Source organism: Diplodia corticola (genome assembly GCF_001883845.1).
Source record: "Diplodia corticola strain CBS 112549 chromosome Unknown scaffold6, whole genome shotgun sequence".
In the NCBI taxonomy this organism is placed as follows: domain Eukaryota; kingdom Fungi; phylum Ascomycota; class Dothideomycetes; order Botryosphaeriales; family Botryosphaeriaceae; genus Diplodia; species Diplodia corticola.
Genome location: NW_017971485.1, coordinates 105,243 through 125,017, shown reverse-complemented (window position 1 = coordinate 125,017; position 19,775 = coordinate 105,243). Strand labels below are relative to the sequence as shown.

The window sequence follows — 19,775 nt, the reverse complement described above, 5'->3', positions numbered from 1 at the left end:
GAGAGCCGGGCGATCAAACGGGGGAGCACAGGGCGGGATGGGGAGGGTGGCAAGTCGGCGACAGGTAGCCATGTATAAGAGCCGGCAAGTACGTCCGTAGGCCCGGGGCAGGGCGCCAGAGAGCGAGGCTGTGTGCACGCTTAGTCTTGGGCGAGTCGGTGAAAGGCAGACAGCTTCGCGCCCGGCTACGTCAAACAGCGGCATGGCTGCGCAAAGAAGCACTAGGGTGTGTTGACTGCTGCATATCGCAGGCTGTGCGGGGCCCGTGCTGAGCCCTCTGCCCTACGCTCTGTGGAACCACACCCTGAACTTCTGAAGTCACGCCCGCGTCCGTCGCTAGCGCCGTCAGCATCTCCGCGCCCATGCTGATGGCTGCCCTCTCCTGCCTGAGCGCTGACGCGCCCGCGCCTGAGGCATTGCCCATGTTTCTCGTCCGTACGCGCCCGCGCCAGTCGAGCAGCCCGGCGCCTGCCGTGGGCGTGCGTCGTACGAAAAAAAAAAGAAAAAGAAATGGAAAACGGCGCTGCCGGCTTCGCCGTTCCTGTACCTCTGTGCGGGGGGTACGAGTGCCGGATAGGGCACCCTCCAGCAGAGCTCCTCGCCCAATCAGCGCCCGGGGTGGGGTCCTTCATTTCCACGCCGAGGCGCCTGGCACGCATTTTGCAAAAGCGCGCGCCCTCGTCAGGCCGGTAGCTAGGTACATGGGTTACGTACCTGCGCCCGCTCTCCACCAGACCGCTCCGCTTATCACTGCTAGTCTGCCAGAGCCACACGACCCCCCTGGCACACTGGCCATGGCTCGTTCCGCACACCGACGAGGCTTATTATCCCCCCGGTGCTTCGGTGCTTTGTGGCTAGCTGAGCCAAGCTCACGCCTAGGTTCAACGGCCCTCGGAATCCATCGCCGCATCGCCGCATCGCCGCGCCCACCCCTGGCCGCGACCCTCGGTCTGTGCGAAGTTGCTTGTTGACGAAACCGCTTGATCATTATTGTTGCTCCCTTCTACTATTAGCCGAACCCTGACGCGAAGTAGTCGTCATTACTGCCCGTCGACGCCCCGGCTTCGTGGGTCGCTGCTGCGCTACTCGATGCCCTGCCGTCGCCATTCGTTACCGCGCTCGCGGGACTGTGGCTGCCCATGCTGCTGCTGGATCCCGCAGCGAGGTCGATCCCGCCTATACCGATGCCGATATCCCCGACCCCGCTGCTGTCTCCGTTCCTCCCGCTGTTGCGGCGCGGGATCGTGAGCCGCGACTCTTCAAACATGAAGCTGCCCGCCGCCGGCTGCTTGCTGCCGCCTTCCGTCGGCGACTTGAGCTCTGCCATCTCCAGCGCTTCCCTCAGCGTCTCTCCCGTCTCGTCCAGCGCCATGAGGAACCGTGCGAGCTCCTTGCAGATGTCCCAGTCCTGCTCGAGCTTGGCTCGCTGGAGCAGCCGTATCAACTGGTGCGAGCTCGAGCTGAGCTCCTCGAACGTGTGCAGCACGAGCAGATAGCCGCCCGCCGTCTTCAACGACCCGCGCTGCAGCGACTGTTCGAACAGCTCTTGAGGCGGAGGCAGGTGCGCGAACAACGTGCGCCACGACCGCACTTCCGTCTTGCGCGTGCACTGCACCACAATGTCGAGATACTGCGGGAACGACGAGAGGAACGACAGCACACTCGGCAGAAGCGCTTGCTCCGGCGGTGGGGACGTGTCCACCTCGTCGTCCAACACGTCATGCAGCAGGATCTCCAGTGCATGCGGGAAGTACAGGAGATGCTGGTAATGGTGTGACAGATGCAACGCTGCGGGGGAGTTGTACTGCGCCAAGTGATGACGAAGCAGCGGCGGGAGGAAGAGGTGAGTCTGGGTTGGTCAGCTTGCGCGCCTCTCCCCGTGCATTGGGCGCCGTCACTTACCCTTGTAGCAAAGCGGAAGTAGGCAAAGCTGATGTCGCGTCTTTGCACCAAGTCTGACTCCACGCCGAAGAGGATGCCCTTGTTCAACAACGGCGACAAAGGGTAGAAGTCGACAGGTATGCTGACTGTCGCCGGAAGCTCCCTGCCAAGCTCCATCGACGCCGACACCAAAACGTCCTGCGCATCCGTCCAGAGTTTCATGTCTTGCCCGTCAAAGTACCACAAGGAATCACGCAGGTCGTGGCCCTGGAGGCTGTTGTTCGGCAGAGCAGCCGAGGGACTAGGTGGCAGGTAGTCTTCGTCATCCGCAATCTTGAACGACGGATGGTCCCGCATCAGCGCGTAATACTCCACATTCTGTGCTATGATGCGCATTTCGTATTTCAACATCCCTTCCTCCGTGGTTGTTGGCTGCAAAAGAACAAGCTTGCCGTCCACCAGGAACAGGATGGTGGCGACTGCAACATCCTGTGAGGGATCGCCGTGATCTGATTTCGGTCAGCACAGGGATCGGGACGGCTTTCGGTCCCACGTGGGACTTACCGAGCTGATCTTCCGGCAAGATCCAACTTAGTGCTCGTACTCGTGGAGGCGCCCGGATGATGCCATGAAGGGCAATCTGTCCAACTTGCATGATTCTGACCGAGGAATTGGCAACGTTGATGATGAAGTGGTAGAGGATGTTTTCGTATGTGTAAACCAATAGGGAATCATCCCCCGACGGTGCAACTAGAACAATGGGAGCAGGGAGCCGCTCCTTGTGCATCAGTTTGCTGTTATCCAATTCTTTCTCGCGCGAATAGATGCGGAGCTACGCCAGCATTAGTTGATGACTGCGTGTGATGCACGACGAATCTTACCTCATATGAGCTGTCCGCCTCGACGGCTGCGATCAACACATGCTGGTGCCAACACATGCCGCCCCGGACTGTGAATTCGTTCTCCATTTCAGGATCATCAAACGTTTTCCATCTTCCGCTAGTGACGCTGTAGTGCGCAAGCCCGCGGCGGCCCGCCACCGCCACGTAACGCCCGTCAGACGAGATCACTGCGCTACGTATGGGCCATTGATCGATGAGATACGGGGCAGGGATTTGGACGTGATGCCAAAGCGAGACTTCCGCGGAAATGGCCGTCAAGTCTGGCATGTCGTAGCCGCGGTAAATCATGAAGCCTGCATTCGTCTGGAGGAGAGACCTGGACACGTTCGCAGAGGAGAAGCAGCCGGCAACAGCACTCCGTGCCATCTCTAGGAGCCACAGCCGGTTGTCATTCTTCCCAAGAAGGAGGATTTCAGAACCGCCGCCAATCCAGAATCCGTCGCGAGCGCTAAGGAGCCATCTCTCATCGTTGTTTTCAGACATGAAGCGCGTCGAAGTGAAGCTGCTTGCGCCTGGCTTGCCGTAGACACTCCACATCATCCACCCCTTTTCGTAACCGGCAAAAAGACAATATCCATCTGGAGAGTACGTCAGGAAAGTCAGTTTTCCCGATGAGGCCGAGGTCAAGCCAGTCTGCAATTTGTGCGACAATGGAACGTGACCGTCGTAGTCCCTGGCTGTGTACACGTGTATCTCTCCATTTGCACAGCCCAGTGCAACCAGGGAGAAGCGAGCATTGATTGCGGCCTTGACGGCGTGGGTATCCTCTGTCCCTGGCTCGTGGAAGCAGTAACCTTTGAACAAAGCCTTAGATGCTTGGGCGTCGGCGGAACTTGAGGGGAGCCTCTGGACAGCATAGGCCTTGCCGTCGCTCATGACCCAAGCATACAGATTCATGGGCCGATCGTTCACTATGTCAACCACGGTCGTTTTCCTGCTGAGCCAGGACATCTTGCTGAGCAACTCGGTGCTGGTCTGGTTCCCATGGCTGTCGGGTGCCCACCGAATGCACTGAATGGCGGCGGGCTTCGCCGTCGCCACAACCAGTTCCTCGTCCAGTGCGAGGGCTTTCGCAATGCCGGCGTCGACTCTTATGACCATGCGGAAGCGGACACTGACATCCTGAATGCCGCCACCCTCGCCCGGACCAGCGAACTTGTCTCCGGTAACATGGATCCTGCTGCCGGAAATGCTTTGCCGGCGCGAATGGCCATGTGCGTTGGGGTCGAACTGCTGGCGGTAGACGCGGGAGTTGGGGTCGCTGGCGAGCGAGTAGGTGATGAGGTAGCCCAGGGCTGTCTGCACGACGAATATGGCGGAGTCGGGGCGTAGCAGGAGCGATACGTTTGGACCGTAGGTTTTGAGGGAGGCGGGCGAGCGCAGGACAGAGGCAAGTACTGCTGTGGGCTGCGGCTAATGCGTCAGCTGGTGCCAAGGCAAACGGACGCGGCTGGCTGTGAACTCACCTTTGTCTGCCAGATGGTCAGTGTCGAGTGTGTGATGGTGGCAAACAACTGGCCGCTGCGAGCGACGCGCAGGGCGATGATGTCGCCGTCGATGTCTGTCTCTGTGTCGGTCCCTTGCAGGCTGCCGTTGGTTGCGGTCGACGTGTGCGGCGCGGAGCCGTTCGGCCCTTGCGTCACCGTGGCATCGTGCTCAGCGCTGTCATGGTGGGGCTTCTGCTGTGCGGCGCGGGCGTGATGGGGCTCGTGATGATTCCCGTTGACGGCCGCGGGCGATGCTTCGTGGTTGAGGCCGTCGTCGGAGATTATGCGACGCTCTGGAGGCAGTTGGCGCTGGCTGGTGGCGTAGACTCTGGGGCTCCCAATGGGCCAGAACATGGCTTTCTAGGTCGAGCAGTGCCGGCATTTGGGAAGCTCCATTTCAGTCGGGGTTGCGGAGAGCTCGAGAGCCGGCGAGGAGCAAGCTCGGGGACGTGTGATGGAGCTGGCTGGGCAAGGTGGCTGCCAGGATGACTGAGGATCCGGGAGCGGGCACACCGCACGCACGAGCCCCACGTCGCCAGGACGCTGACGCCCTGAACCAGCCAAGTGCCGGCCGCCGGCCCAGCGAGGTCCATGACCTGTGCCCTGACACCCCCAGCCACGCTAGGCCCGCCGCGGAAAGCGCCTGCAGCCATGTCCATCCATCCATCCATCCATCCATCCATCCATCCACCCATCCATCCATCTTCAGGCGTAATTATTATTCTCATTGATCCAATCTATGATACAACGAATCGAAGCTGTCGTGTTAGCAATTTCCATTCCGTTCCTTCGCGTACCGCCTTGCCTGAAGCGACTGCCCAACTAACTCAACGACGCCATGCCCTGTCCCAGCGAACGAAGCGCTTTTGCATAAAAACAGAAAAGACTACTAAACAAGCCGTAAACGCATGCAGAACGAAGAAGTCGAAACGCAAACGCCCTCGATGATGCCGTACCCACCTTGCACTCAGAAACCCTTACCGCAATCAAAGACCGTTGCTCCAAGAAACACCAATCCAGCTTGTATCTTACACGCTGACGTTGCCCGAATCCTCGTCCACGATCGGCCCGTCTTCCCATCCCGCGAGGACCATGCCGTGGCCGAGATCGCCCTCGCCGAGCCGCAGGCCCTCGCATTCGCCGCGCTCGACGTACCCCTTGTCTTCGTTCATGTCGCGCCATATGCGCTGGAAGTACATGCGCAGCGTCCGCAACCCGCGCAGGTAGCCCTTATCCACGCCATCTGGGTCCGAAGGTGGACACGAAATATCTTCCGGAAGCTCGTCTTCAGCCGTCACACAGTTGGCAAAGTCGACGATCTTCAGTTTGATCTCAGACCTTGCCTTCTTTTCTTGCTCCAGCGTGGGCCTGTTGTCCTTGTCTTGTGATGAGCGGCGGCTTCTTGGAGGCGAGGGCCCTCCTTTTGGGCTGTCGCCCCGATCGTACAACATCAGCAGACTGCTTGCGTAGAATCTGTATCCAGGAAGCCGACGGATCATCCTCTCGAGCGTCGAGATCTTCTCCAGAATGACGGGAATATGCTTGGTTGCACTCGTGTAGCCGTGGCCATCGAAGAAGAAACGAGTGAGCGCATCTTGGAACTCTTTGCCGGCCTTGAGGTCGCGGCCAAAGTACTTGTCTTCGAAAACGTACGATTGGGTCTTGACGTTCCAGACTTGCATTCCACAGACGCGCACGCCGAGCTCACGCGACGTTGTCATCTGACACTTGCGTCTCTGCGAACGCTGCTTTTTCTCGTTTGCCTCAATGCCGTACTGGCGTGTTCCCATTTTCAGATCGAGAACGCAGGGCCGAGACATGCCTGCAGTGAGATCCTCAAGCAGGATAAAGTGCTGCACACGTTCGTCCGGCTGGGCCGCTTCCTTGGGGTTTGATGGATCTTCCACTGTGGGAAGGGGGGATGTGACTGGGTTGGCTACTGGAGCTGGAAGCATAGAGCCAGTGCCGGTGCCGCCGCTCGGTACTACATGGCCATTCATTTGGTCAGGTTGTGTAGGCTTAGCATCCGTAGAGTTTTCTTCCGTGGCTTCTGGCTTCTTGTCTTCATCCATGGCGAAAACGTCCTCCTCACCATCCCCTCCGTATCCATCCTCTTCGTGGTACTCAAGGTGGCCCCGACCTCCTTCGTCCAGCTCAGTCGGCCGGCGACGAAGTCCACCACCCGAATGTCGGCGCCGCGGCTGTCGTTGCTTAGCTGGGATGGTCTCTTCGACAACGTCTTTTGCAGAATCGAGACCGTTCAGCTGCGGCAGAGAAGGATATCTTTCCAATGATCTGCTCTCCCCGGAACCAGGCTGGTTCAAGAAGTGGCGTTCAGCCTCGGACTTGAGAACTTGCTTTCGTGGGCTACCGCCCTCATCAAGCATGGATTCTCGTCTTGTCGCAACATCCGCACTCCCTCTTCGAGCATGGGGGTTGCCACTTGATGCTGCGTCTGGGGCGAGGGAACATTTCCTACCGGGAAGGCTGTGGTGGCTCCGGTCGTGACGAAAATGGTGGTGAATGGTCGGAGGGGTGAAGACTTCTTTGAGAACTTGCTCACGGAGCCTCCGGTTCACGGTGGTGGCACCCCAGCTGGGATGGTGCTTCAACTCAGGTCGGGTAGGACTTGTGCCAGTGGAATGTTTTCCCGTGCGATTGGTAGCATCTAGGCTCTGATGCCGGCGATACTGCTGCGAAAGCAGGGAAGCGTCTCCTGTGTGCGGCCTGGGCAATGGTGCTCGTGGCGGGAGGCGGAAGAGATTATCTGGGATGATGTGCATGTTGTTCTCAAAAATGACTTGGGGAATGGCCGGTGTCATTTGCTGCGAATGGCTCACGAGCCTTGGCTGGTTATCGGATGAGCTACCAGTAGGTTTCGCTGGAGTTTCGAGTTCGGTGGAGGCCTTCTCGGACTGGTCCTTGGCTTGAGGCTCGATCTCTGACTTGACACCATTTTCTAGGTCTTTGGTACTCTTTGTCGCCTTTCTCTTCTTGGGAGCCTTCCGGTAGGTCACGTTGAGGACACCGATGTACCTATTATTCACAGTTAGCAAAATTCAAAGATCGACGTGGAGAGAACAGGGGTGCGGGCGGAAACGTCTTTGCTGAGATTTCAGCTTGGAGGCCAAGAGTAGCACAAGGGCGTGGTCTTACCTCGGTAAGAAATCCAACAGCTCAGGATGATTCCGTTCAACCGTCTCATAGAATTCGTTCTCACGGTTATTCAGTTGCTTGCACACGGCGCGCCTCGAAAACCGATAGACGGTACTATGGCCACCGACCTGATGATCATAAGGCTTGAGCTCAACAGCACCAAGTGGTGCCGTTGGTTGGTGACGGTGATGGTGATGATGATGTGGCTTCGGAGCTGAAGTAACCTCTTTCTTGTAAGAAGTCTGGGTAGGAGTGGTGCCCAATTCCTCAGTTGCACTGTCGTAGCCTTGTGTGGACTGAGCAGATTCATCGCAAGACTCATACTCCGAGCCAAAATCGGATGCGGTGACATCCGACTCGGACACAAAACTGAGATCTGCGTCTGGCGACCGTGGTTGGGCCTTGAGGTCACCATGCAGGTACTTTTGCTCGTCCTGTGTCTGCAAGGATATCTGGACTTCATCTGGAGTCGGGGTGGTTTCTTTATCCCTCCAACCTGCAGGGAAGCCTCGCGTAGAGGACCTTGACACGATTCTCTGCAGCGGAGACTCTTCCCGCACCGGACTTAGTTGCTCAGGAGTGGACTTGGTTGGCGTAAGTTGACGGTGAGGGAAGTACAGCGCCGAAGAGATGTGTTCCCTCTCCGACTCCTCGTCTTCGTCGGAAGCGACAGCCTTGCCTTCCTGAGCAGTATCAGCGTCTCCAAAGTAGTCGCTCGGCTCTTTGCTTGGGGCATCTGAGGTCGGTCTTGCACGCTGGGATTCGGCTGTCGACAAAGCCTGGGAAAGCGGAGTTCCCGGCTGGCCACCAGGAGTGAGATTATGGAAGTTCCTGATTTCCTCCAAGAGGTTTATTGGAATGCCGTGAGGCCTTATCGTGATAGTTTCGTCTTCCTCGGCTCTTGTACGACTAGGGCTACAGATCGGCTCAGGCGGCACTTGTGGCTTTCTTGGCGAGGTTGATATGTCTAGGCGCCGATCTTCGCGGATGGGTGTGCCGACAGGATCACTTGTCTTCTCGGCCGCCGGTATCCTCAGCTCTGTTTCGGCTGCTGCAGGATCGCGGCCATCCTGAGGCGCGACTTCCGCCAAACGGTCCTTTGCGCGCTCGTCCCGTTTCTTTTGCTCTTGCGCCGCTTCGTTTTCCTTGAACAGACCCAGGTAATGGCTGGCCTTGCGACTGCGTGCAGCAACGGTGCTTGGCTCTGCCTTGGGAAGAGTGGCTTCGATCTTCTTATCGACGCGTGTGTTGGTCGTCTCCTTCATATTCTGGTGTGCCGACACACTCAATGTGGGTTTCCCTTCCCGCCACGACCGATAGCGTACTCTCTCGTCCGTGTCAAATGCGTCGGGCGTGGGTGGAGCGTCGCGAGGGGTGCCGGTGTGTTGGTGAGGGGAGTCAACGGCGGCGGCAGCCGTGGGGGGAGTGCTATCTTGCTTTGGTGGAGATTCGGTCCTGGCGCCACCCAGAATCTGCGTTATGAAATGCCCCTTGGGATGCTGCTGTGTATTGTTAGTATGCAGGGTAGTGCTGTTTCTGTGCATGAAGTTGTGATAGTCCTCTGCGAAGGTGGAATGTTCCAGTGGCGACGAGGCATTGGCGGCGGACAAGAGGTGGTGGTGGTGGGCTTGCCGAAGCAACGGCGGGTCGACAAGCTTCCGGATGGGCGAAACCTCGGCCATGGCGGAGGGTTGGTCCTGCTCTTGCGAGTCGGCGGGGCTGGAGGAGGAGTCGGGTCGTGGCTGCAGTCGAGGCGACTCGGCCGGACTGTCGGTGGGGATGTAATTTGTGGCGAAGATGCTGTCGCGCTCGGACAGCTGGGGCCCGGCGGCGGGGTACAGCGACTCGAGAGAGAGCGGCGCGGTCCTGGAGCGGCCGGTTTGCGAGAGGGTCTTTGGTGTCACCTTGGAAGCGTCGTCGGGCGAGGGCGGCGACGAGGCATTGCGACGATCCTGGGAGATCCTGTTGGACCTCACCGGGGTGGAAGGCGAGGTATTATCCGGAGCAGAAGGCGCGGATGACATGGAGCGTACATTGGTCAGGCTGGCCGGCGCTGGGCGTGGGTGCTGGGGGTGGGCAGCCGCCGTGGTGACGGGGACTATGATAGCACCGCCCAAAAGAACTGGGCCGGCGCAAGGAGCGCCGGGATGCAGCAGGCGTGAGCGCACAGGGCGGGGTGCGGGCAGGCGGGCGCGGAGCGTACGAGGTATGGGGGCTCACGTAGCTTGGGCTGGGGCGCTGGCGGTGCGGGCGTGCTGGGGCGGGCGTGCTGGGGCGGGCTTGCCGGGGCGAGGTTGGCGATTTGTTAGAGAGCAGCGTTTGGCGTCGCTAAGTCGACGCTGTGAGATCAGCACAGCCCAACCACACACCACGGCAGCGCAGTCGCCGGCTCGGGCAATCGGCGCCTTGACGATCAGGGGCGCACGCCGTTAGGCTGCTGCTAAGTTGCGCTGCACCACGGGCTCGTCTTTGCGCCCGCCTCGCCGCGGCGCCGCGGAAGCGCTTGCGGTGCCTTGACGAGCCCGGCCGGGGCGCGTCGTCGGCTGCCCTGGAGCAGGGAGCAGGGCGAGCAGAGCTGCGGGTGCGGCTGCATCATGATGGGCCTCCAATCAATCATGCAGCGCGCCGCACGTTGTGGGCGTGAGCGCAAGGGCCCATGCCTTGCCGATCGCTCTGTAGGAAATCCACGATAATCGTCATAGGATACGCAGCCCACTGGCCCGCAGCATGCGCGTGGCCTGGACGCGTCCGGCTGATGCGTGCGGGCGTGCGGGCGTGCGGGCGTGGGCTCCGTGGAGAGCAGCGTGCGCACGCGCAGCCAGGGCGGCCCACCGCCTATCTCGAGAGCAATGGCGGCCGAGGGGCCAGCGGGTTCAGCGGGTTCAGCGGGCTTGCTCGTCTGCTCCAATCGGCAGCCATGCCAGGCGATTGGTGCCGCCGTTTCAACAAGGCTGATGAGCACGGCCAGAGCGACAGAACAACCCTCGCTTCGTTTCGCATCCTCCCCGATCAGCACCCACCTCGACTCTACTTGCGGCGCAAAAGCAACTGCAACTGCAACGCCCGCCGCGTCCGCTGCGGCATGTCTCGGAGCAGGTGCCTGGGCCGCCAGAGATGGGCCAGAGACGAGCCAGAGATGCAGCAGTCTGTCCCCTGCGGTACCGAGAAACCCTCGGCCGCCGGCGCACGGCGGGAAATTTGGCGGGAGCCCCAAGCCTTGTCATCCGGATCAAACCCACCCACGTGGACCGATTAGCTCGTCCCCAATGGATTCCGCAAAGCCGCGGGCAGCCTCTAGCTCTTGCTGCGGAACGCCGACTGCGTCTGGCCGAGGCGGTGGACGGTTCAGCACCCCCCGGATACACCGCCCCCTTGCGCACGTCGACTACTACGTGTATGAAATGACGTTAGGTGTTACGTGAGCGGCGAGCTCCACCGCACGACCGCGTCCAGCGGCCCGGGTACGACGGTTCGAAGACGGCAACGCACATGCAAAAGCAGAAACAACACCACTGTGACTGCGTGATGGTACGACGTGGGCGAGAGAGCGCAGCGCTTCGTCGCAGGCGCTTCTTCGGTCACGTACGCCCTGCGCATAGCGACGGCCGAAGCCAATGCTCTGCACCAGCTGCGGCAGCAGTGGCCCCAGTGGATGGGGATGGGGATTGTTTCGATTCGAGAGGCCCAAGCAGGCAGGTCTGATCACCTTATCGGCACTGAGCACTGGCCCACCACCGCCGCCGTTGCAACGGACAACGCAATGCAACGTCCGCCGTGTGCTCTCGCCTTGTTGCTCTTCACGACAGCAGCCGCTCGTGCTTCGGCAACCGAGCTCGAAGCCGGCGGTGGTTGATGATGAACGAAGCTGGAAAGATTCTCCGACATCGGGCCACAGGGCTGACGGGGAACCGGCCCCGGACTGTCCCTCGCACCCCTCGCACCCCTCGCACCCCGCATCTGCACTGTACCATGTAGTAAGCCAAGCCAAGCCGTTGCCGTCTCCTTGGCACCGCCTTCTGCGCTCTGTACGGATTACTGCACAGTCACATCCCAGAAGACCTGCCTGCCTGCCTCCGTTAACCATTATTGACTCAGAGCTGTTTAACCATTGCTCACTGTTAGCAGCAGCTGATGTTCTAACAGGCCGCTGTGTTTGAACGTGCATTCTTCGATCCTCGCTCCTCGTTCCTCGCTCCTCGCTCCTCGCATCTTGCACTTGATCATCTCAATCCATCAGCGGCCTCTGTCCTTCCGTGTCCATTCATCTCTCAAGCCTCTTCTTCCATCAACCATGCCCAAGTTCTACCCCTCCCTGTCCGCCGATCTGGCCGAGTGGCTCCTGGCACAGCCGCTGTTCTTTGTCGCTAGCGCTCCAATCGCGGGAGCTCACATCAATGTTTCCCCAAAGGGCGACCCGTCTCACTCCCTCGCCGTAATCAACCAGAACCAGGTTGCCTATCTCGACGCCACAGGCTCCGGCGCTGAGACCATCTCGCACATTTACGAGAACGGTCGTGTCACCCTCATGGCTTGCAGCTTCGGCACCTCGCCACGCATCATGCGCCTGTTTTGCACCGGCCGCGTCGTCGAGAGCGGCAGCCCCCAATTCGATGGCTGGGTTGCCAAGACGGGCATCAAACGAGGCGTCAAAGCGTGCAGAGCCGTCATAATCCTTGACATCTTCAAGGTAACCACCCTTCTCCTTTCTCTCCCGCCCTTGTAGTGCCACTCACCACAAACCACCTCAGGTCCAAACCTCCTGTGGTTATGGCGTCCCCGTACTGTCGCCCAAGGCCTCTCCCTCCCCGGAGCTTGGCCCCACGCAAAACCACGACGGAAACGCCGACCTGGAGTCTGACGCCGCAGCCAAGTACTGGGAAATCCGCGACACCATGTCTCACTGGGCCTCTAAGATGCTCGCCAAGGACGGCGCCATTCAGGGCTACCGGCGCCAGAACAACAGCTACAGCCTGGACGGCTGCCCCGGTATGAACTCTGCGCGCAGGGCTGGTGGCGAGATTGTGCTGCTGGGGAACGCGAGGGCCATGGTCAGGCGAATGGTGGTTGGCGAGTGGGGCGCGATGGTGTTTGGTGCGTTGTTGATGCTGTTGGGCATCACCATGGCAAGGGCAGCGGGTTTGGTCGAGGTCACTGTGAAAATCTAAGGGGGGAAATGCAAGTGTACTGGTAGGCTTTAGTCATTCTCACCACAGCCCAGTTTCCGTTCGATGGTGCACGACGCCAGCCGCCAAGTCAAACCCATCCAGAGGAAGCATGAAGCAGTTCTTAGATTTCGTATGTTTCTCAAACCGGTTTGGGCGTTCGTGCTGACAAAGCATTAGTTCCACGCCCTCCATTTACCTACCAGGAAGAAAGGTCTCAAGTTTGAGCGTTCAGCCGAAGACACCCTCGTGGCCTAGTTGTATGAAAAGCGTCCATGTGATCATCCCTGGATGTGCCGTAGCCTTTCATCTGGGATACTCCAACCGTTCCAGTCACTAGCGCTTCGGTCACCCCTGGCTCTAAAGTGCTTGTAGCAGCTGGTTGGAAGGAGATTGAGAAAGTGGCGACTGTGGCGGCCGTGGCGGCCCTCTTTGAAGATGGTACATAGCTTACCAATAGATGGACGAATGTGTTCGGGCCTTCACAACGTTCCCGCTATGGACAGTCGCCGATCACCTCAGAGCTAAGTGCGACTTCAGCAGTGTGGTACTCATCCTTGACTAGAAGGAAACCACTCGGCGATTTCACGGACGAGCACAGCCGACATGCCACGAGGCTTTCTCTACCTCTCACCCAAGCACGTTTACAATGGCGGGCGTGGCGGTGGAAACCGGAACAAGGTGCTGCTGCCTCCGATCAACTTCATCTTCAAGTTCCTTCAGACGCATTGTTCCTGCACCTCCGACAGAAGGACAACGTATCATACCAGAAAATCCGAACGAGGAGATGGATATCGACTGGTGTCCTGGTATTGAGAAGATCAGCGGCTGTCAGAATCCCGACTATCACAAGTTTTGAGCTCATCGAAGGTGTTCCCAGGGCAGCCGACATCCGACTGTGTGGAAATGAACGACGACAACCTTGGCGTAAAATCTCCAACAAGACTCAGCCGTTAGTCTATATGCAGGAGGATCCATTGGTAGGTATCTGCAGCTTTTAGACTACTAGTGCAGCACATCACAGCGAGAGACCCCAGATCAATAGTCATTGCCAATATAGACTACATCAACAACTTACGTCTGACGACCGAGTGGATCGTGTTCAAACAGTCAGTCCACAACGGTACGAGAAAAGTCTAGCGAAAGGTATAAAAGTGATTCGGACACGAGCAGCAATGACAGGCTAATCACCAAGGAGTTCTACTTTATTTCAGGCATTATTTAGGACACAGGGAATTCAAGAATCACTGGGGATAAACTGTTAGCCCGAAGTTTAGCTAGGCCGCCACCTGGCTTCTACAACCGCAGCTAGCGCTCTTAGATATTAGAACACCTCACCCCTCTCAATTACGTTACCAGTACGATGATCCTTCACACCCTCTCACGACCCCCTCTTCACCGCCGCACATTTTGGTGCTCAGAGATCTTAGCACCGTAAGCGATCAGACGTCCCATTTACTATCTGGTTCTGGTTGTTTGAACAACAGTCCTGAGCAGACAAAAGCAGGGGTCAGCTTTCGGCGTGGGCAAGCCTGCCCTCGGACTCCCCTTCCCCAGAGACCACAGGGGGCACGTCTGAACCGCCACCCACTTCATGACAACTCAACGACGTCACATAAAGTTACCAAAAGGCCAGGCCCAGCCCGCCAGCAAGACCTTCACCATGTTAACGCGCCGTCTATTCAATAGAACCGCCGTCGTAACGGGTGCTTCAGCCGGCCTCGGCCGCGCCATATCCCTTCGCTACGCGGCCGAAGGTACCCGAGCCATCTATGCAGATCCGACGCCCTCGACCCGGCTCAAGGTCTCTGGGAGCATGGATACCGAGACACATGAGTTTATCAGGCAGCGCGGTGGAGAGGCTGAGTTCGTCAGGACCGACGTAGATGTTGAGGCAGGGGCTGCATCATGAGTCAGAAGACCGGGGGTGGATCGTAAACATGTCTTCCATTATAGAGCTATTACGGGACCACAGAGCCGTAAGAGTATCCTCATGCTGAACATCCGAGCATTGCTGATTGAGAGGGCTGGAAGCCTCGTACTGTGCGTCGGAGGGTGTGGTGACGAGCTTGACGAGGCAAGCTGCGCTTAATTATGGCGTAGAGGACCGTATTCATGCAACGCTATATGTGGAAACTCTAATGGCTGGCCAAGCAAATGAATGTGCCACATGGAGGCGTCGTAGGGGCATGGAAGAAAGGTAGACATTTTGCCAGTATCCGTATTGTACATATTTCTCGCAGATGCCGTATGGATGCTTTGCATGCCGCTGAACTGACTGTTATTTCGGAACTTACAACAATGTTTCTCTTTGTTTTTAACGAGGTCCAGGAGGTAGTTAACGTGCTCATCCTGCGCTTCAAGCCTTGCCAGTCCAAGTATACATGGACGGAACTTTCCAGCTGATACCTTCACTGGTGTCATGTTTTCAGGTCAAGCATCTGAATCAACAGCCTTGCACGCGATGCTACAGCGGACGTGGGATGTGGCGTACCTCGGGTCGGGCAAGGGCTGAACTATTTGCTGGCGGCTTGACCATTACAAACTGCGAGGTTACGAGACCCACTCCACCGAAAAGACAGCGCAAAAGCTGAGATGCTAAGAAGAAAACTTCAGCCACAACGCCACATGCGTCAATCAAGTGTCTACGTCGTATGTACATTAGAAGACGGCTCTAATTTTAGGGAGCGAGTGATGCACGAAACTTCCAGAAAAGTGGGTTGCGAAACAATTTCTCATTGCCATCATCCTCGATCAAGCAAAGCGTGCGAGCTAGCTATCGTGTGCCCTTGGCGTTGCGTGTCGACCTGAAGCTAGCCTTTGCGGCCTCCCGTGTCATCTCAAACCATCGGCCCCTCCATCAACTGTCTTGTGTAAGGATGGAACTTGACCGCATTTATCCGCGGCTCGTGCTAGTTTTAGTCCCTTGGCCCCGCTTCTGCACTCTCCCGCCCTGTCTTTAGATCGATCCGAATGGGTGCAGAGACGGATGTTGAGAACCCGAAACAACGAGACATGAATGCGATGAGAGGTGGGCCTTTTAGATCGAAAATGCACATGTTCTTGCTGTCTTCTGCTTGCAGAGCCCTTGACCCCTCTTCTGTCAAGCCTGGCCATATTTTCCCCCCGTCCTACCCCCCACCCTAGCCTAACCCAAAATTTTCCATCGATTGTACCAACCAAGGCCACAATAAAGCACCACCCAAAAGAACCAAACGCCCTGAACCAAATGCTTGTATCCCTGCTTTGGCATATACAATCCCACCTCCACGATCCTATAATAAACCAACCCTTCCCAATTAAAACGCCGTGCTGATGCCATTAAGGCGGACACTGCGTTCCCAGATATTCCATGCCATAGTATATACAAGGCGCTGGAGGATCCAGGCTGACGCCTATCCGGTGTGCTAGTGCAAGGATGCTCGTACATATAGCGACCGGCGAACAGGAAAAGAAAGACATGAAAGCCCCTTGGAGCAATAAAACAGTGTCAGATGCCCAGTGACAATACTCGCACTGTCCTCGACAGCGTATTAGGCAGAACGGACCACCGCCTTGGACGATTACACCTGTTCTACGAAGCTCGAGACCCGCGAGTCTGTTTCAGAAGGTCTTCTCTTCTTCTGCAGCTTCTTGGGTGGTTGCTGAGCCCTCAACGCTTCCTCCGTGGGGCCAACAGAGAAGGTACCGGGCCGCAGAATCTCGAAACCCGAGTTGACTTTGCGCAAGACTTGAGAGTCTTGCGAGGAGTAGGCCTGTGGCGTGTCGTCATCGAAATTAGGGCCGCGCGGTTGGTACGTTTCGAGGAGCGGCACAGCGTGCGCGACCGTGTTGTCGGGGTGACTGTCGCGAGTAGGACTGCTGACTGATTCGAGAGGAGCTATGAACGGGTTGGGGCCTTGAGCGATCGGAGGAGTAGGCGGCGATGGCGGATCAGATACCGGGCCAGAAGGCGGCGAGGACCGACCCGATGTAGGCGCAGAACGGCTGTAAGGCGCATCCATGGACATGTTGCTCCAATCTCCGCTGCGGCCAGTGGGACCAGGCCGTTCTCGGCGGACCAAAGAGCCGGTCTCTGCCACATGCGACATGCGGTGGCTCTGGAGCAGACGCAGGTCGGTGCGGGGGTCACGAGAACGCGGAGCAACCACCATCGGAGCCTTGCCCGTTACCGTGGACCCGGTGGTGTCGTCGTCACTGGAAGGGTGCGCAGGGTTGTTATCACTGCTGCCGCTTGACTTGCGAGAAGAGCCGTTGGAGCTGAAGTTGTAGCCGTAAGGGTTGGCACTGGCAGAGGCTTCAAGAGCATGTTAGCTTTGCGCTACGAGACATGACTTCGCTTCCACTTACTTGAGCGCTCGTGCATCGCTTGAGCTTCGGCTTCATCGCCTTCAAGAGTATCCAAAGTTGCCGAGTGCCTCAACATGCTGGCTTGGCTATAACGGGTGTAGGCCGTTGGCGGAGGGCGATGGGCGCGCGCACGCTGACCAGAAGCACTTGAACCAGGCGAAGAATCACGGCTGTGGCTTGCGATTCTCTCAGCAGAAACGGCGCGATCGAAGCTGGAAGACGGGGGGCCACGAGACGAGGGGCGACTGGAAGAGCCACTAGATGGGCCAGCCATAGCAGAGCCATGAATATCGAGGGTGCTCATGGGGCGGGAGTTGGAACCAGAAGCTTCGGGCTTGTCCTGCGCCGACTGAGTGGGACTGCCGGGAACAGGTGTGTTCGTGCCGGAGATCCAGATGCCGTCGACCTCGATGCCACTTTGGATTGCGCGAATACCGAACGGAATATCGTCGCTAGATTTCCTTCTCGGTGCGGCGGCGGCCTCGACCATCTGCGGCTCTTGGTCCGCTCTTGCGCCAACCGGCTTGGTCAACTTCTTCATCTTTCGGTTGGTGTGGAGAACCTTCATCCAGCCGATGAAGATGGTGAGGACCTGTGAGGATTAGCTACGAGCACGGACGGTGACGCATGGGGAGAGCTGTCGTACAATTGCGCAAGCTAGCACCTGTCACGGCGAAGTGTTAGCCGTCGGAAGGGACCTCGCAGGCGGGCGCGAGCATGAACTTACGAAGGTCATCTTCTGCCATAGCGCCCAGTCGACGAAAAAGACTTTGCCCATGTTGGCGACAGGGTCCCGGTAGCGATAGCGACAGTGGGAGGGCTAGGTTGTCGAGTAGGTGGCAAAGTGCAGAGGCGCAAACGCGGTGGCGGAGGAGCGGGGTGTAGGAAGAAGGGAAGAAATTGGCAACGAATGGACGGCAAGCCGCAACGAATGTAAGGTGGCAGCCGCGGACTCGGAGAGACAAGAGTGAGGGTGATGAACTCGGGTCTTGGCGACAATGGTGCGAGCAGGCGGTTTGCTTCTCTTAAGGAAAGAGCGTCCCGAAGCCTCAACGTGGAGCACCCCCCGGCGCGGTTCGTATTGCGGCAGCTGGAGCTTGGCGGACGGGCTGGCCGATCCAGGAACAGGAAAGAGGAGGATTCTGGGGCTGATCGGGGCGGGAGAGAAGCAGCGGCGGCGGCGAAAAAAGAGGGAAAGCTGATGACGTGCGGCCAGGCGACGTCTCACAGAAAACGAGCCCCGTGAGCTGGAGGCGTGGAGGAAAGAAGGCCACCAGGGCAGAGAAGGACGGATCAAGGGTAGCACAGAAGGGTGTCGGCTGCCATGCTACGTGCAGAACGGCTGCATGAAAAGCTTCTCGCCGCCAGTCGGGAGGCCGGCGGGAGGGCTTTATTGGATGGCATACGGGCGAGCCAGGCGCTTCGTGGCCAGTGGTTCCTCGCCTTGGCTGCGAAATGGCCGCCGGGGCTCGCTGGGCAGCCAAGCCGACAAACACGGAAGCCCAGGGCCAGGATGCTGCTGCACCATCCAATACATGCGACAGCAGCGCGTCCCAATCGGGCGCCTGCAGCTGTGCCTGGCCCGCGAGCGCGGCGGCAGCGCGTCGCCCGCCAGCTGCACGCCCGCAAGCGCCGGCACCAGTGCTCGCTTCTCCGGGACGCCCCGCCGAGCGGCGCACGCCTCAGCAAAGCCCGCCGTGTGTGTCGCTGGGCAGGCGGCGGTGACGGCGGCGTGGGCTGCAGGCGCGGAGCCATGTTGGCTAGCAGACGCTGTGAAACATAGCCGTGGGACGTTTGGACGCCCGTGGCTTGTCGTGGCGCCCGGTCCCGATGGATCAACTGCTGAGGACGCCAGCCGAGCCAATCGCCCGCCCGGCACAGGACCCCCGCCGTTTGATCACCGCCAGCGAGGGCGGCACGGCGGGGGCCTCCTTGCGCGCGCGTCGTCGCCCTCGTACCCTCATCTATTTTCTGCGACTCGCCCGCCCGCGGATTGACAGCCAGCGCCCGCACGAGGAGCCCGCTTGAAGAGTCGGGCGCCCCCTAAGAATAGCCCGCCTAGGTCTTGCGCTTATGTTGCGTCATGTACGTAGGTAGATGTTCTCATCATGCCGTGTTCGCTCGCTTTCGCGTGTGCCACTGGCCTTTCAGCGCCTGCAGGTCAGCGTGCAGCCTGCGCAGCCCGCGTAGCCCGCGTAGCCCGCGAAGCCCGCGAAGCCCGCGAAGCCCGCGCAGCCGTCGTCTCTCTCAGTCCACCCGCCGCTGACATGGCGACACATCTGCAGCTTTTGTTCCATTGCAGCCTTCTCTGCACCGAAGCTACCCAAAGCGGCCTCAGCCCTCTCACCCGCCGTCCGATGCGTCGGCCATGCTCGATTCAGCCCCAGTGTGACACGACCACGCCCGACGCCTCCCATTGATCCATCTTCTATTACGGGGTCCTCCAGCCCGCCGTGGCCGTGGATCCGTCCGTATAGGCAGCCAAGACCGAGCCATCGTTGTGCCATCGCGCGTTTTACCTAATACGCGTCATTCCGATGCTGGACAGAAAAATCACCCGGCTGCAGCGTGGCGACTCCTGCAAGATTGTACTCGACGACCCGTCACGCCGTCGTCCAGACCCTTGGTCGTGGAGTCCAGACCCAAGAACCGTATTGTCGATCACGCCGTGTTCGTTGGCCATGTGCCGCTGTAAACGGAGCTCGTGAAAAGCGGGTTTACACATCCGTGCTTGCCGTCCAAACTTAAGTATAACAATCCCCTCTGTCGGCGCCTGAGACCTTGACCTCCTCCTCTGCAGCTTCGACAAGAGGCTGCGATGCATGCTAACGAGTAAG

The 19,775-nt window shown here is 58.8% G+C and overlaps 4 protein-coding genes across 4 annotated transcripts; 1 reads left to right on the top strand and 3 right to left on the bottom strand.

Moving 5' to 3' along the window:
• Positions 1–1,009: 1,009 nt before the first annotated feature.
• On the bottom strand, positions 1,010–4,624 carry BKCO1_600040 (uncharacterized protein; the record flags this gene model as incomplete). Its single annotated transcript, XM_020277909.1, has 5 exons — positions 1,010–1,849; positions 1,903–2,390; positions 2,446–2,713; positions 2,763–4,190; positions 4,250–4,624. 5 exons carry the CDS (start codon positions 4,622–4,624, stop codon positions 1,010–1,012), a joined length of 3,399 nt encoding a protein of 1,132 aa, XP_020133711.1.
• Positions 4,625–5,298: 674 nt separating this feature from the next.
• Positions 5,299–9,450, bottom strand: BKCO1_600039 (inositol hexaphosphate kinase kcs1; the record flags this gene model as incomplete). Its single annotated transcript, XM_020277907.1, has 2 exons — positions 5,299–7,306; positions 7,427–9,450. 2 exons carry the CDS (start codon positions 9,448–9,450, stop codon positions 5,299–5,301), a joined length of 4,032 nt encoding a protein of 1,343 aa, XP_020133856.1.
• A 2,267-nt stretch (positions 9,451–11,717) lies between these two features.
• On the top strand, positions 11,718–12,591 carry BKCO1_600038 (pyridoxamine phosphate oxidase; the record flags this gene model as incomplete). The annotated part of the gene is made up of 2 exons (XM_020277906.1): positions 11,718–12,113; positions 12,175–12,591. The coding sequence occupies 2 exons, from the start codon at positions 11,718–11,720 to the stop codon at positions 12,589–12,591; spliced, it is 813 nt and encodes a 270-aa protein (XP_020133857.1).
• A 3,560-nt stretch (positions 12,592–16,151) lies between these two features.
• On the bottom strand, positions 16,152–17,716 carry BKCO1_600037 (uncharacterized protein; the record flags this gene model as incomplete). The annotated part of the gene is made up of 4 exons (XM_020277905.1): positions 16,152–16,885; positions 16,939–17,530; positions 17,585–17,602; positions 17,666–17,716. 4 exons carry the CDS (start codon positions 17,714–17,716, stop codon positions 16,152–16,154), a joined length of 1,395 nt encoding a protein of 464 aa, XP_020133858.1.
• Positions 17,717–19,775: the final 2,059 nt, after the last annotated feature.